Source organism: Taurulus bubalis (assembly GCF_910589615.1).
Source record: "Taurulus bubalis genome assembly, chromosome: 8".
Taxonomy (NCBI): domain Eukaryota; kingdom Metazoa; phylum Chordata; class Actinopteri; order Perciformes; family Cottidae; genus Taurulus; species Taurulus bubalis.
The window spans coordinates 10,732,673-10,749,032 of NC_136596.1; the positions used below are offsets into that span (position 1 = coordinate 10,732,673).

At 39.8% G+C, this 16,360-nt stretch overlaps 1 protein-coding gene across 9 annotated transcripts; it reads left to right on the forward strand.

The window, feature by feature from the left end:
• Positions 1-1,022: 1,022 nt before the first annotated feature.
• git2a (G protein-coupled receptor kinase interacting ArfGAP 2a) lies at positions 1,023-16,333 on the forward strand (the record flags this gene model as incomplete). Of its 9 annotated transcripts, none has more annotated exons than XM_079221989.1 (21): positions 1,023-1,074; positions 3,664-3,797; positions 4,155-4,267; positions 4,412-4,517; positions 4,635-4,721; positions 4,817-4,947; positions 5,137-5,231; positions 5,538-5,583; positions 6,041-6,092; positions 6,179-6,251; positions 7,994-8,091; positions 8,208-8,319; positions 8,418-8,560; positions 8,719-8,868; positions 10,632-10,886; positions 11,786-11,875; positions 13,419-13,501; positions 13,644-13,835; positions 14,042-14,173; positions 14,655-14,718; positions 15,068-16,333. In XM_079221989.1, the coding sequence occupies 21 exons, from the start codon at positions 1,023-1,025 to the stop codon at positions 15,278-15,280; spliced, it is 2,421 nt and encodes an 806-aa protein (XP_079078115.1). In that variant the 3' UTR covers positions 15,281-16,333. The 9 variants fall into 9 exon arrangements, with proteins under 9 accessions (XP_079078115.1, XP_079078116.1, XP_079078118.1 ...); XM_079221990.1 differs by having other exon boundaries at positions 11,792-11,875; XM_079221992.1 differs by lacking the exon at positions 14,042-14,173.
• Between the last annotated feature and the right edge of the window lie 27 nt (positions 16,334-16,360).

The following is a 16,360-nucleotide window of genomic DNA, read 5'->3' on the forward strand; positions in this document are numbered from 1 at the left end:
TTCGGGGAGGGACTTGAGAGGTTGAGGAGACTTTACCGCCTAATTACCACAGTGTAGTAGACGTACATTACGACACTTCGTAATTATGTTTTCACAGATTATATAATATGATCAGTTGCAGTGTTCTCTATTAATGTATGCTTACCCAGTGCCTGTTGCTGATCTACAGATACATAGTTAGACTTTTGGTCTGTGGATTCAACCTGCCTTGAGGCGGAACTAAGTTGTGTAATACTGTAGATTTATTGTTTTCTCTATATTTTAAGTACACGCATTGTCGTAATAATGATGAGCGAATGGTGTTTTGAAAGACGCCTGTAAATCCAGTTGGCGTCTCCCGATTATTAGTTGTAAAAAGTATTCATGTGTACAGTGTCAGGAAGGTGCATGGATCACACTCACCTAAACGCTAAATGATTTGCCCTCAGTAAAGTCTGTCAGGTTGTGGTCCGTGCAGATTCACAGCAAACTCAACCAAACAAACAAACTACGTGCTTTGGGTTGTATTCTAATTGTAGCTAATAAAGTCAGGACAACGATTGGAATTTACAAATGTAAACGAAAGATACAAGGAGGGGTGTATATCCTAGAAGCCGGGGAGAAGTGTATTTCCTGAAAGGCTCACTTCTGGGCACAGGGTGCCCTATTAACAGTTCGCAGTCGCAGCTGCGCAGCTGCCACTGTGACTGCTCGCGCTGCTCGCGCTGCTACGGTCGATGTCGAGCAGAGACTGAAGAGTAAACTGACACACGGGAACAGGCTAGTTAGCTAACGAGGTGCTAGGTCAGCTCACTTGCAGACAAGCAGTGCCTTATTATCGTGGGGTAACGTTATAATGGTTGTAACGCAAACGCGAGCCAAAACGAAAAGGCGAGCAACAGTTTAATGAAGAGGCAGGTCGTTATTCAGGTTGTTTTTAATTAGCTAGGTTAGGTGTAGCTAACGCGGAAGGCATCTCCACAGTAATCAATGGTTAGCCCAACGCAACGGACTTAAGACTGGGCTCATTTTAAAAGGAAAGGATGTCTAAACGCCTGAGAAACACTGAGCTCTGCGCTGACTGCAATGTTCCAGGTGAGCAAATCCACACGTTATCCCTTAGTTATTCACTGATTTGGTCCCTCAAGTAACGTTGAGCCAAATGCTTGCACTTTAAATCAGATCGTCAGTGCTGCTTTCTTCTTTACAGTGAGTTAAATGTAAGAGTACTTTTGTTTTGGCTGGGCTAGTTGTATGTGGTGTTGACAGGCCACTAACGGTATAGCTCCCTGGTTGAGGATGCAATTAGACCTGAAGCAGCTGTCGTTTTTAACTGTTTCCATCCGGTGTTACTTGCTTTAAATAATCAGGCAGGCGTTTCTAATGCGTGTCATTTAATATACTTTGCACAGTGGTTTTGTCACAGGTAACACACAATATGTATATATGAATTAATGTCTGTGGCATGCAAAAGTTTACAGCACTTTTTTAATATCGTCATTCATCCTAGAGCAGCATGCATCTGCTCTATAAGCGCTCACTAGGACGGTTAGTGGGTGGTGGTGTCCTGTCAGGGAGCTTTTTTTGTGCAGCACATACAGACATATTGTTTGCTCGTAAAAGAGAAGCCTATTCCATATTGACAATGTGTGACTGAATGTAACCAATTGTGTTGATGAGGACAAAATGAAAGGAAAGTTAGTTTTTTCCACCACTGAACTTTAAAAAAAAAGAAGTGTCTTTCGATAATGAATTATAATATTGCAAAACATTAATATTGTCTATTCTAAATACTTTTTTCAGATCACTGCACTCTGGTATGTGAAGTCTAGTGATCAGAGGGTTACCAGTCGGTTTTAACAGATTTGTATCTGTTTGATAATGTAACGGTAAATAGTATTGGGGATGAGAGAAACAAGGATTTACGGTTTTACAATCAAACGTTTTCGTGAAAGCCGAACAAGTATTAGACTAGTTTTATTGTGTGTAAGGTACTTTCAGTCCCATTTTATATAGACATGACGTGATGTTTTTCAGCAGGCACAGGAAGCAAAACAGGATGCTGAGTGAATTGTCTGCAGGCTTTCAGTGCCGAAGATATTTTTTTCTATTGTGGCACCACAATATACAGTACATGTGATACACTGTAAAATTGGAACATGAATTGTTTTTAGAAATGGGAAACCAATATAAAGAAAATGATATACTGTTTTCTTTCCTATTTCACAATAAAAAAATAAGAAAACCATGAACAAGTATGCTAAATATTCAGTAATACTTTTTAGTTGTAGTACCTTGTCTATTATCACGTTGAGGCTAGTTAAACGCCTCAGGTCTCCTCAGCAGCTGGCCTGGGTTGCCCTTCCATACAACTGTTACCAGTTGTTGGCATTGAATATTTTTAGAATCAAGATGTAGTATTAAATTTAGCAACACTTGTTGAGGAAAGGGTAAAAGAGGCATGTCAGCACCAACTCTCAGGTCTTAGTGGAAAGAAAGGAGGAGACTCTGAAAACCGGACTGCAAAATTTGACCAGCAACCCCTGCAGCTGTTCCTCCTACACCTCAGCTGCTGCTAAGACATTCACAGCCTTCACTGCCCCATCACAGTGCTAGCTACCCAATCTGCTTAACAGTTAATCAGCTATTTGAGTGTTATATGATTTACTGTATTTTTGGTCTTGAGATGTTCACTGTCCTCTGTGTAAATGGCAGACGGCACAACTCTGTGGCATTTGCATTAGATGAAGTGTGCTAAATAGGTCGAGGTTAAGTAAACATGTATTTTGGTCACAGAGAAATATAGACAGAGTGCATGCATTTCCTGACTATGCAGCATCAAAATTGTTGAACGTATTCTCTGTTTTGTTTTTTTACAATGTTTTGAAAAAGGAAGTTGCTCTATTACTTGACAATAAGGTTGAGGTGCTTCAAGCTACAACTGCTAGTCCTCACTTCCTTGTTACACAATGCATGGCATCTCCTAAATCTGGGGCCGAAAAGGTCTTTCATTTCTTCATTCTAGTTAGATTGTGGTTGTGCCTGCCTATTTGCAATATTTGCAATATTGTTAACTGTTCTTGTTATATAGTCTAAATAATGCTTCCATTGGGCTGAGCTTGGCACCAAAAAAAAGACCAAACCTTCATGTTTTCGGTTCTCAGCTCTTTCTCCTTCCCCATTTAGTCTTAATCGAGAGAAGAGGTACATTTATAAAAAGGTCCAAATATGAAAGTTCATTATTAAAAAGTAATTTCCTAAACAGCTGGACAATGTAGTGTTCAGCAAATGTACTTAAGCAGAATGAAATAGTGTATTTGTTAGGACTATTTATCCTTTCAGCCCCTGTCTGTTATAGTTTATAACAGTGTATAGACAGCATAAGTAAGAGTTTCTCCGGGTGCAGTCAGTCAGGAACTTAAAAAGGAGAAGTGGGGTGCTGCGACTGAGCATGTCGTTTATTTGAATAATGGTACTGAACGTGATAAAAGGAGGACATGACTTGTGTTACATTTCGTACTCATTGTAGACCACCTAAAAATAAAGCTAGAGCAAATCACCAGTGAGCTGAGCTCTCAATATTGTACAATTAGCTGCTCCTTAAATTACATCTTTAATCAGTTATAATTCATCAATTGGATCACTGTCATGGTTTTAACTTTGCGGTTATCTCTTCCCTCTTAGAACCTCGTTGGGCCTCCGTCAACAGGGGTGTGTTGATTTGTGATGAGTGCTGCAGTGTTCATCGAAGTCTGGGTAGACACAGCTCCCAAGTCCGTCACCTGACGCACACACCATGGCCTCCTACGCAGCTACAGGTAAGAATTCCAAAGGGAAAAAATATATTGGTATTCGCCTGCGTGAAGCTACATGTCTTAATGCTTTCAGCTGTGAAATATTCTTCTTTTAATATTTGATGTGCTATAATGTTGACTTGTCGCTCCCCAAAATGCCTTGAGCTCAAGTTATCCTTGCACACAATCACTATTACTGCAGTTTTGAAATCAGCCGGCCTCAGTCTTTGCTCAGGATAAATCGGTTGACAACAGTTGTATTGATTTTGTCCAAATATAGAAAGTGTTTGTTCAGGAAGGGAACTGTTTAAAACCAGTCAGCATTCTTAAGTTTAAATCAATGGGACACATTTCACAGGTTTCTTTTACATTTCATCCTAGATGGTTCAGACATTATACAGCAATGGTGCAAATTCAATATGGGAGCACTCTCTTCTGGACCCTGCATCTGTGATGAGTGGGAAACGCAAGGCCAACCCTCAGGACAAACTGCAGTGAGTCCATATTGTTTGAAAATGTCAACACAGGTGTTAATTCAAGAAGAAAAAAAGATGACTGTTGAACTTCCACATTCAGTATTAGTATTAATTGCTTCTTATTTTCTGTTTGAACCTTTATGTTTCATGGTGTCCCCAAAGTCCAAACAAATCAGAGTTTATAAAAGCCAAATATCAAATGCTGGCATTTGTCCATCGCATGCCTTGCCGGGAGGACGACAGCTCGACAGCAAAGGATTTAAGCAAGGTGAGGAGAAGACGCTGCTCAATGTGATGAAGACTAAACTAAAACGTGTTTTTGGACGAAGCTTTATTTTTAAGCTTCATCAATTCATTGTAATTGGCTGTTTTCTTTTTTCTTCAGCAACTTCATTCAAGTGTACGCACCGGGAATCTCGAGACTTGTTTACGGTTGCTATCCCTGGGAGCACAAGCAAATTTTTTCCATCCAGTAAGATTCATCTGATATATTTAAACCAGAATTTTACTCTTTGCATTTACCTTTCTGTTCATTTTAGACCATAGTGGTTTGTCCTGCTCTTCTAGGAAAAAGGAAACACTCCCTTGCATGTAGCTGCAAAAGCAGGACAAGTTTCTCAGGCCGAACTGTTAACGGTTTATGGAGCAGATCCTGGAGCCCCGGACAGCAATGGCAAAACTCCCATTGACTATGCAAGGTTAGTTATTTTAAATACTTTTATTTTGTATGTATTTGTTTAACGTTAACCAGTCAAATCCCATTGAGAGGTGAAATCACTTTTACAAGTAGGTCATGGAGTACTTTATAGTTCAAGCACAAAATATTAGCCTTCAATTTCACTTTTTGAAGTATTCACATATTTTCTTTTTAAAATCTGCCATTATAGGGAAGCTGGCCACCATGACCTGGCAGATAGATTGGTGGAAATTCAGTATGAACTAACTGATCGACTGGCGTTCTACCTGTGTGGGAGAAAGCCAGGTATGCCTTGAGGAAGAGATCTGTTATTTAAAGAGTATGTGCATGTTTGGTTGGAGTGAAAGATATTTTTGACTTGACAATTAAGGCACTACAATGAGTGATTGATTGATTTATACGTGAGGATAAATCTCACCCATGTGGTATTCCAAGCAGATAAAGACAACTGCTTCTTGTTTTTAATTTACTTAGTGAATACTGATTATATACTAGATTGAAATCATGCTTACTAATATGAAATGTTTGTTACGCATACGCATCGATGATGTTGTTGGCAGTCATCCAGAACATACTTGTTGTTCCTTTTAGATCATAAAAACAGCCAGCACTTCATTGTTCCACAAATGGCTGACAGGTAAGAAACGACAAGCTGTAAATCAACAATGATGCATGTCAATTTAAAGTGATGTGTCTACGTTAACTTGATGTAAGCCAACAAAGTGAGCAGTCTTGGCAGTTGTTTATGGTTGTACTTTTGCTCTGAGGCCTGTTCTGACATGCTGTTGAGAACGCTGCAGCATCTACTGTCAGTGTGAAAGGATGCAAACCCAGTGAAGTAGCTGACATACCTAAACAATCCGTAATTGAGGCAAATAATGTTATTATACATTATGCATTTTTAAACAAGCAGAACAGCCACTGTAAAACAACCAGTTTGCCTTTTCAATTTAAATGACACATTTTATCTTTTTGTACTGCTCTCTTTTGATGGATAAGGAACATGTGAGTATTACCTATTAGAATGAAGTGTGCATTATGTCGACTTAACAGTTCACCAGCATGTGTTTATGAAAGTTATGCTCTGTTTGTAGCAGTTTAGATTTATCAGAACTCGCCAAGGCAGCAAAGAAGAAACTGCAGTCTGTAAGTGTTTTTGAAGAGTTTCACTGAGGTGTCTTTTCTCTCCTTACTGAAGTCTAACTAAGTGTCATTTATGTGTTTTCATGCAGCTCAGTAATCATTTATTTGAGGAGCTGGCCATGGATGTGTACGATGAGGTGGACAGACGAGAGACTGATGCAGGTAAAGTAGAATTATCCAGTAAAAGCTCTCTTGTGTCCAGAGAAGACATTTGTACTGGCAGCTCTTCACATTGGGCCTCATTCACCAGTATCCTCCTAAGATTGTTCTTAGATTTAGTTTTAAAAAAAGGTCATAAGAAAAGTCTATTTCAGATTCAAGACAGGCTGTTAAACCACAGAATTGTACATACCTGTGTTCTTATAATGATGAATCCTATTGTCCTTGTAAATTCAAAGCTTGTGTGAGTTATTCTAAATTGTGCTTATTTGCATCAGTTAACACTCTGCTAATCCACACAAAAGAGCATCAGACTGCAGGGCTGTGTGCACACACAGAAGTTGAAAGGAAAAATTTAGAAAATTAAGCCAAGAAAGTCTAAAGAGGGTGGTGCATAGGACCAAAGTTTATGATATTTGGTAATTGGAAAGTCAGTTATCAAGTAAAAATAAAATAGGAAGAGTGTACGAAAATACATTTACGGAGGTAATAATTGATCACAAATGATGTGGGAAGCCACACATACATAATGTAAAAACTGTGAAAAAATGTCAAACCATTACAATATAACTTACTAAAAAAACAAAATTACCAAAAATAAATAAATCTGGTATCTCTGGCTGTCGCAGGACTGTAATAATACCTTAATACCTGCCCGTCTGCACGTATTCTGCCTGTGCACTCACTTCTTGTCACCGGAGCTGCTATCTTGAAAACTGAGTCCTAACAATTGCCATGTTCATTGTTTACGTTCATGATGACATTTTTGGGGGACTTGCTTTAGAGGGGTTGACATTGTTGAAGACTTTGTGACTTTCTCAATAGATTTAGTAACCTTTGGAGCTGGTGCTGCTGTGTACTTTCATTGGAAAATAGTTTTGGTTGGAGGATTTTGAAATCTATTGTACTCTTGCAAGTTTCTCATCAACACATATAGTTTTAAGCTTCAGCCTACTTACGTTAGTATTAATTTTTTTTTCCTTTCATTACCGTTATTTATTTATTTTATATGTGCATTCTTCTTGGAAACAAACCAAAATAGGTTATGACAAGGAAATCAATAGTCCTTAAGTGGAAGTACTTCCGCAGGTAGTGACTGCCAAACAAGCTGTCAGTAGTAGACTCCAAAAAAAGATGAATGGAATGCTGTTACTTGATCAATGTTGAAGTGTACTGTTTATTTATTTTTAAAATACAATAATGCTTTGTAAAATAATGATAATAATTGATTATTGTAATTTGAATCCTATAATATACAACTGCAGAATTGAAGAAAACCGAATAACCAATTGTTTTGATTGTGCTCTTAATTATGCGAAGATTCTGTTCTTGTTTTATAACAAATCCCAAATAAGAAAAACAAATTGTGAATATCAGAATCTTTGTGAAAACTGCGTCGGTGGGTTTAAAGGAGAAATTAAGGGAATGTACACCGTACTTATTGGCTGTGGCTTCACATTTATGTCCAAATGCTCAATGCTGATGCCCAGAAATGTCCCAAACACAGCAAAATAGAATATAAAATGCAGGCAGAGGGCAGGGTCCTTGCTGATAGATACACCATCACACACGTTTTATATAGTGGGTCACAGGTTATGTTTGAGAGGGACTTTTTTACACTTGTTTTTCGAAAATTGTTACATATTAGGCCTTTTTAAGAACGGTTGGTGAATGAGGCCCACTGATACTTGAAATCCTCGACTGGTGTTGCAGCTGTACTCTCATTCTTACCCTTTTACTTGTAGTGTGGTTGACTACACAGAATCACAGCACTCTGGTGACAGAGACGACTGTGGTGCCTTTCCTTCCTGTGAATCCAGAGTATTCATCAACACGAAACCAGGCGAGTCAGCTTTACAACTCCCATGCAAATGTTGTATTGTTTCCCACTGCACACATTTCATTTGAAGTTATGTATTGATTGTATACTGCTGATGTGACTTTGTTTTTCTTACTTAGGGAAGACAGAAGCTGGCAAGATTTAATGCACATGAATTTGCAACTCTTGTGATTGACATATTAAGTGATGCTAAGCGCAGACAACAAGGGAATTCAATAGCCAGTCCCAAAGGTCAGCATCTTATTGTTGCGTTACTCCAAGATCCTACGGGCGCTGAAGTGGAGCACAGATATAAAACAACTATTCCACTCTGTGTCCCTTCAATCCAGACAATGTTGAGTTCATCCTGAAGAGTGTGGCTTCCAGGCATTGCCGTGACAGCCAGGAAAATGACCAGCCTGACTACGATAGTGTGGCGTCTGATGAGGACACGGATCACGAGCTCCCCTCAAGCCAAGGAGACAGGACGAAGGTATCGTGGCATCACACACATTCAAACCAAAGTAAAAGTCAGTTTTATTATCAATTTTGTGCAATTTGCAAACATGCAGAAGATCGAAAGTATGTTTCTCTGAAAAGTCTCACTGAAGGTGCCTTTACCGTTTTGTTTTCAATCCCTCTAACCAACAGAGTCTGGACTCTGACCTCTCCGATGGACCCATTACTATGCATGAATACATGGAGGTGAAAACCGCGCTCTCTGCCTCTGAGGCCAAGATCCAGCACCTTATGAAAGCCAACAACAACCTGAGTGATGAGCTGAGGCTGATGCAGAAAAAGGTATCCACCGTGCTCCACCAATAAGATCACTAACACCGGGGGCCGGACTGAGGGGGGGCCACAGTGGTCAGCAGAGATCTTCTCCTGCCCAGTGTGATTGCTCTCGGGTATGGGAGCCGGGCTAACTGAGTAGGGATGCTGTGTTGCAAGATAAGGCCGCTGTGACGCCCTGCTGGTCCACCCTCTCTTTTGGCCAGCATGTTCGATTTCAAAGCTTGAATGTAAACTGGAGATTTTCTTTTTTTTTCTTGGTTTGTTTTCTGGATTTGAGAGGAAGAAATGCACCTTTTCTCCAGTTAATAATTGTTTACTGGTAGCCTACCTTTTGTAATAAATCTGTACTGTCTAATGTTACTAACAAGCATGTTTTATGAAAAAGCATGAAGTAATTGACAGTGGTTTTGAATCCCTTCATAGTAAATAACTGAAACTGTATGCGTGTGCCTTGCTTCATCACATATACTGTGTTTTCTGTGTAGACTGTTTTTTGGATGATTTCCAGCTGTTGTTTTCGGTAGCATACTTTTAGTAGATGTGGATTTATTGTTTGATGTGTTGTCTAAGTGGTCACATTTCATAGAAGTGTCATAGAAATTATACTCAGTTGATACAAAGCTGGAATATTGTTACTCTGTTACACCAAACTGCTGATTTATAGACATGACGATGTTAAGTTTGAGATCCTGCACAAGTGCATGCAATGTGCTTCAACCTAGCAACCTATATCCTGCTAAAACCCAAACTATTTAGAAAATTATCATTTATAGATGTTTAAGCATGTTATGGTTTTTCATTGTGTGAAATTGAACTCCTGTCAGTGAGGTTAATTTTCTTATTTTAAGCTGGCTGTTTAGAAGGAGCATGGAGATAATTTGTCTCTCAAGCACACACACACTGCATTAGACATACAGCACTAGACTGTACTGTGTTGTTTTGATGATGTGATCTGGCTTTGTGTTGACTCATAGTTGAAAAGATTCACTTAAACGACCACAGTCTGATGAAGATTTGGTGGAGAAAACGTAGCATGATTGTATATCTTTCCACTTTAATTTGAATGGCAACCTTTACCAAACATAGTCAGTCAGTCATTATGGCAGAGGTTAATACCTAAACCATAGCACTCACCTCTCTGACCAGTACACTAGATTGTATCCTCTCATAATTCTTGAGTTATTCCATCTGCACTGTGGCTACACCTATGACTTGAACTGCACTTGTGTTGCTTACCTTTTGCAACAATCTTTTGCTTGCTTATCACTTGCTTTGCTTTTTTTTTATTAATTTTTTTTAGACCAAGAAAAAGTCCCTCCCAAATAAAACAATCATGTTATTCCTATGTTTTTTGGAGGTTGACAGTATACACATACATATATATACATACACAGGTTTTTCTTTCAGTCGTTATCATCGAAGCAGCTTCAGGTTTTGTAGATTGGTGACATATCATATATTTTTGTGAGAGCGTTATCCAAATATTAACTTTCTATATCTTTGGTAATAACAAAATTCAAAGGTTAAATTCTCAAGTTTTATAGTATAACAAAGATGTGTTTTATTCCTGCCAAATGAAAGCCTTGGCAGAATGAAATGACTATAAGCAGGAGGACAGTGGTAGGCTGTCAAAGTATAATATGAACATTTTAAGAACAATGGGCTAGAAGCTGAAATGTTGTGCTGTAAAGATAGAGTAGACCAGAACAGGGAACACAGCTTGCTTTGCTGAGAGCACCTCTTAGTGTATTGCTGACCGTCTCTTCCAGCTGCGCTCTCTGCAAAGCGAGAACACCTCTCTCAGACGGCACGTCCCGACCAATATCTATCAGATCCCCAGCGGTTCAGACTACCCCGACCCCTCTGGCCCCTCAGCCCTGAAACGCCGGCAGTCTGCGCGGGCCAGTCGGCCCATGTCCATGTCTATGTATGAGACCGGCTCAGGCCTGAAGCCCTATCTCCCTAAAGGGGAAACTCTCTACCCAGAAGAGGGTCTCCCCACCCTGCAACCCTTCCCACCTCATGTAAGTAAGACCTGTTCCCTGCTCTCCTTTGCCATTTCCTCTCCACTGCCCTGTTTCCCCAACTTCCCCTCATGTCTTCACCATGTCTGCAAACCTTCCTCTCTGCCTTTTCTTTGTTGATACTTGTTTTACCTCCTTATTTGCCACTGGGTAGTTTTTTACAGCATCGAAGAAGGAGCCATCAAAACCACAATGTCATGCATTTAGACACAGCCAGTCACATCTCATCTTGTCCAATTCCATTTGATCTGCTTATATCTGCTGTTCACTGGAGTGCTGCTTGTTTGTCAGATAAAACTTAGCTGTTACCGCAAGGAGATGCTGTTATTATCATACACTTTGAAGGTTTGTACTGTGTTCTATGTTGATGAAGTATTAAAACTACCATACAAATACTCTGTGTTTTTGTAATGCATGATACTTTCACAAACTCACTTTATCTTCTCATCTGTTTGGATTCTCTCTTTGATTCAAATACGATATTTACACAGTCAAATTTGATCCTGTGAATCATTATTTCTGGTACTTTTCTCTTGATGGATTAACTCCCAGGCTCTTCAGTCATAATTTTTCCAGCACGCAGTGTTAAAAAAGGATATAATTATGAGCTCAATGAAAGAAGAACAAAGGAGAATAATCTGTACAAATAACTACATGGCATAGATTTTTCTTTAAATCACCCCTCCAACATAATAGAATTTTCAAACCACGAATTCAATGGTCATGTTCCTTGCACAGATAAAGTTTTCTACCAAGTCAATTCTCAATATACAATTTACGGTTAAGACACACTGGCTTGACTATCGGAACATGACATGATCTCATCTCCCTTTTTAGTTTGTATTATTTTAGTTTAAGAAACTTGTGTTCTTAAAATGTGATTTGAACCCTGTCTTTAGACGGAAAGGGGCGCATTTGTGACCACCTCTTCATCCCTCCCCTCATTTCCATCCACCCTGTCTTGGTCGAAGGACGAAAGTGCTCAAAAGGTTAAGTACATCCTCACTCGGTCCACAGTTCGTGGGACTCAGCAAATCCACTTGGAGCCATCCACTCTCTTCCCACTCCCTCACCTCAGCTCTGTCCTCCATACACTCCTTATCAGCCCTGCTGCATGAGCCGCCCTTCACCAGCTGCCCTCACCATCAGATCCCTGCCTTCATCAGCATCATCCTCACAGCGCTGTTAAACAACTGGAGTTGTTTGGTTTTGTGAAGGCGAACCTCTGTCCGACCGCTGAACGTTGAGCAGAACGTTGCGCTTGTGATGCAGCACCTGCTAATTTGAATGCTTGCTTTCTTTGCTCCACAAACCTGTGCAGCAGATGATGTTGAAAAAGTTTCACTGTACAAAGTTTGATGGTCGTGTTTGTTTCATTTATACAAAACGACCTCATGAAAAGAAAGGAAACAAACTGAGTAAATTTGATTGTCAGATTTAAATTTGGTCACTCTTGAGCCGTTGAACTCATGTCTTTGATTTCAAACATTCTAACAGTATAAAGAGAAGTCATGTTTTAACCCCGTCTCTAACAATCGCTTGGCTGTTTTGCACTGTGAGCTTCCACCGGCATGCTCTCACTTCTTCCAGTAACGCTCAAACAACATGGCGTTCCAAGAGTTGTTAACAATCTCAAAAGATGCATCTTCTGTTCAGCAGAGCAAAGATTTATCTCAACATGTATGTGCTAATTGCATTTCCTGAGGCGAGATTATGTTTGCTACGTTTTTACATTTTCTATGTATGAGAGGAGGATTATGTTTAGATTATTGGACATGTATTGAAAGACATGTTGTACGAACGGTCTTGTGTGGCTTGAGTGTACTTGTCTCTGCTTTCTGTTTATAAACTAGCTTTGAGTCTGAAAGGGAATCTGCATGAAGCTTCGTTCCAGTGAACATCTCCGATGGCTGTACATTTTAGCCTGTCGGGTGTGAAGATGAGGCACTCCTATTTTGTGTGATTCACTTACTAGTTGTGCTGTGTGGGATTCAGTTTCATTTACAAACTCATCTGAAGCTTGACTTCCCATGACTTCCCACTCTCAAACAATGACCTGCATGGGAGGGGGGTCTTAAGTTTGGAGAATGACTGAAGCTTGCAAGGCATCACCCGTGAATCCATCCTTCTGTCAACATTTTGTCACATTTGATGATCATGGTGCCTGAAGACTGACGAACATCAGGTCGATTTCATGCAAGTCAGCGTTAGTGATTATGTCATACGGATGTGAGTAAACTATATGAACTCTGCGTAATGTGTTTTACTAATCCTCTATTAAATGCTTTATATTGATTATGTGCTCTTGCTTCACAGCTGTATTGGCTTGTTTTAGTCGGAGTCATCTGCATCACTTTTCCTTGTTTATATTCTAATTTGACATTCAACAAACAGCAAGATGTACCTTCTTAATATATGTTTTTGTGGAACAGCATTGAAATTGGGATTTCACCAGAACGGTTATATCGGCAGGGACATGGGACATCTTGCATGAGGTACATTATCATTTTTTGTCTCCTCTCTTCCCTCTAGGCCTCAAAGTTAGAGAAGCAGAGCAGCATGCCGGAAAGTGACTATGACAACACATTCAATGAATCTGAGATGGATGATTCGGGGTAAGATGACGGTGAAAGACAACAGGACAGTTCTCTGGCTCCTAAAAACCATCAAAAGAGCTTTTCAAGTAACATAATGTGCTATTTTAGCTTTAGAGTAAAAGCAATCAGGGATTTTATTTTTCTGAACCTTCCTCTGCAGTATGTGCAGGAGAGGGAGGCTGAGGAGCAGTGGCTGGCTGGGGGAGGGCAGCTCCATCCCAGAGCTGGGTGATCTAGAGATGGAGTCAGACCCCATGCTTCCCAGCACAGAGGACGTCATCCGCAAGACGGAGCAGATCACCAAGAATATCCAGGAGCTGTTACGAGCTGCTCAGGAGAACAAACATGACAGGTCAGAATCAGAAGAGGAAAGGATCTCTATCAGTTTAAGATCTGCTCTTTAGCTTTCATTTCAAGTTCCTCTTACATTCATCATTATTCTGTTATGTTTAGTTATTTTTATCTTCTATCATTTCCACTTTTTCTTTGTTATGTTCACTCTTCCCCTTCATTCCCCTTCCAATCTGCTTCGCTGTTATGATGTGGTTTTGGTGTCAGACCATGTGAGCGTGAAGGTGTACGCCGGCTCAGGCACAGCCTGGGATGTTTCAGCACCCTGGTGCCCTGGGCCGAGAAGGCCCCCGCTCCCCTTCAGCCGCTCAGACTGCGGTCCCCTGACCCCACCTCCTGGTACTCTGGCCTCTGTCCCTGCCTCCCAGGCACAGTTTGATTGTCCTCTCCCTCACACAGTTTCTGCTTCACCTGCTAACAAGCTGTCTCTTCTGCTTCAATGTGTTGACCTTGAATGTGCTTCACTTCATTGATGCAAAGTTACGTGACGTTTATGCAGTGACTTGCTTTTGATAGATAGTACATTTTATGGAACATATTTTTCAGATTAAAGTTGTTTCTACTTTGTAGCCATAAAACATGTGCTGTGGATTAAAACTGCCTTCTACTTACCACGCTCAAAATATGTGCAACAAATAGCATGTTCTGTTGAAGATGATAACGCACGGTGTGGTGAGAATGCTATATATGCTAGTACACTGTCATGCATGTAAAAGCTTTTTGTTAATTGATATGTGATCCATTTTCAATAATTCTGAGATTTGTATGGCTGGACATAAATATGTTGAACTCATCAACAAATCTCTTCTGCTCCTCACAGCTTTATACCCTGTTCAGAAAGAATACATGTGGCTGTAACAGAGATGGCTGCCCTCTTTCCCAAGGTATGGAAGTTCGATATTTTGCTTTAGGAGAACGGATCAGTCAGCCATATAGTTTTTTATTATTTGTTATCTAGGTATCACAAGCATATAGCATGTGTTATTTTACTTGTTTCTTTATTAAAATCAAATAGCAATGAATTGCACCTAAATATGTTCTTGTGTTTTAAATTCAGTTTGTTAAAAGGAGCGAGAGCACGGTAGACAAACCAAAGTAGTTTCAGATTCAAGCCAGCAGAAGTCAATTTGGTTCTCAGGGATCCTCTATATACCGCATCTCTTTGCACAAATCTGTTGACCTATGGACAAACACTGTCCATTAGTATTAATATATTTTAACCTTCTTCTGCAGAAGCCACGCTCAGACACTGTGAGAGGCTCTCTGCGCTTGCTGACCTCCAGTGCGTACCGGCTTCAGAGTGAGTGCAGGAAGGCGTTGCCTTCCGAGGGCTGCCCAGTGCCGGACATGCAGCTGGTCACCCAGCAGGTCATCCAATGTGCTTATGACATCGCCAAGGCAGCAAAGCAGCTTGTCACCATCACCACAAAGGAGAACACCAACTAACGACACTTACAGGGCTGTAAAGCAGTCAGCATCTCAGTTTTGTTCTTGAATATATTTTTTAATGATTTTTTTTCTATTAGCAGTATATGCATGCATCATTTTTTTAAATTTATGAATAAATATTTAAAGCCAAGTACGGACAAAATCCGAGTGTAAAAGGAAAAGAAAGCAACTTTACTTGAATAAATAAAATAATAACTTCCACAAATCATGTTAAATCAAGCAGCCGGCCTGGGGACTGTCATAGTTTATAGATTACAATTCGCTCTTAGTTATAATTCATCTTTAATCAGTCCATAATGTAAATACCTATTATTGAGAGAAGAAATTAAGCACAGTACAGTAAATGCACATGATGATATTGGTTAATGTTATCAGGCCAAAGTCATCGAATGTGTCCTCATTAAAAGCACTGTGCAAGTGCCATCATACTGTAAAGTCTATCTCAAACAAATTGACCATTATATGTCTGAAACGTCATTAATGCACACATTGTTGCTCTGCAATGCAAATGTTTGTTGCATCAAAAAAGCTATTCATATGGTTTGTCCCTGTCCAAGTGAAATCAGTCTGCAGTGCACTTAGTTATGTGTGCCCATTTGCCAATTCAGTGAATGCAAATAATGCTCGTTCAGGGGCCATGTTGTATTCTTCACCACCAAGATGTTGTAGTATTAAGTTCTAAATATCTGGTGTGTTTCTTCACACTGTGCTGTATTCTGCGGTCATGTGTGCCATTGCAGTGTTGGTGTTGTTACAAGATATTTAGAGCTAATAGCCATACTGTGTGTGTATGTCTTGTTTTTTTGTGCTCTCTTCCGTTGCTGCTAATGTTGTATTTAATGTGCAACATATGGGATAGAACTCTTGATGTCTCCGGTATATTTGTGCAACCCAATGCTCATCCTCAGCAAGTGTTTCAGAGTTTGTTATTTTGAAAACTGATTTGAGGTAATGTCACTCTCTGTACTTGACCGAAGTGCAGGGATGTATGTAATGCAGCTGTTAAGTTGCACTTCGGAAAAGTAATTATTTTCTAAATAAATTCTTAATTTATAAATATTGCCTGTTGTGATTTGC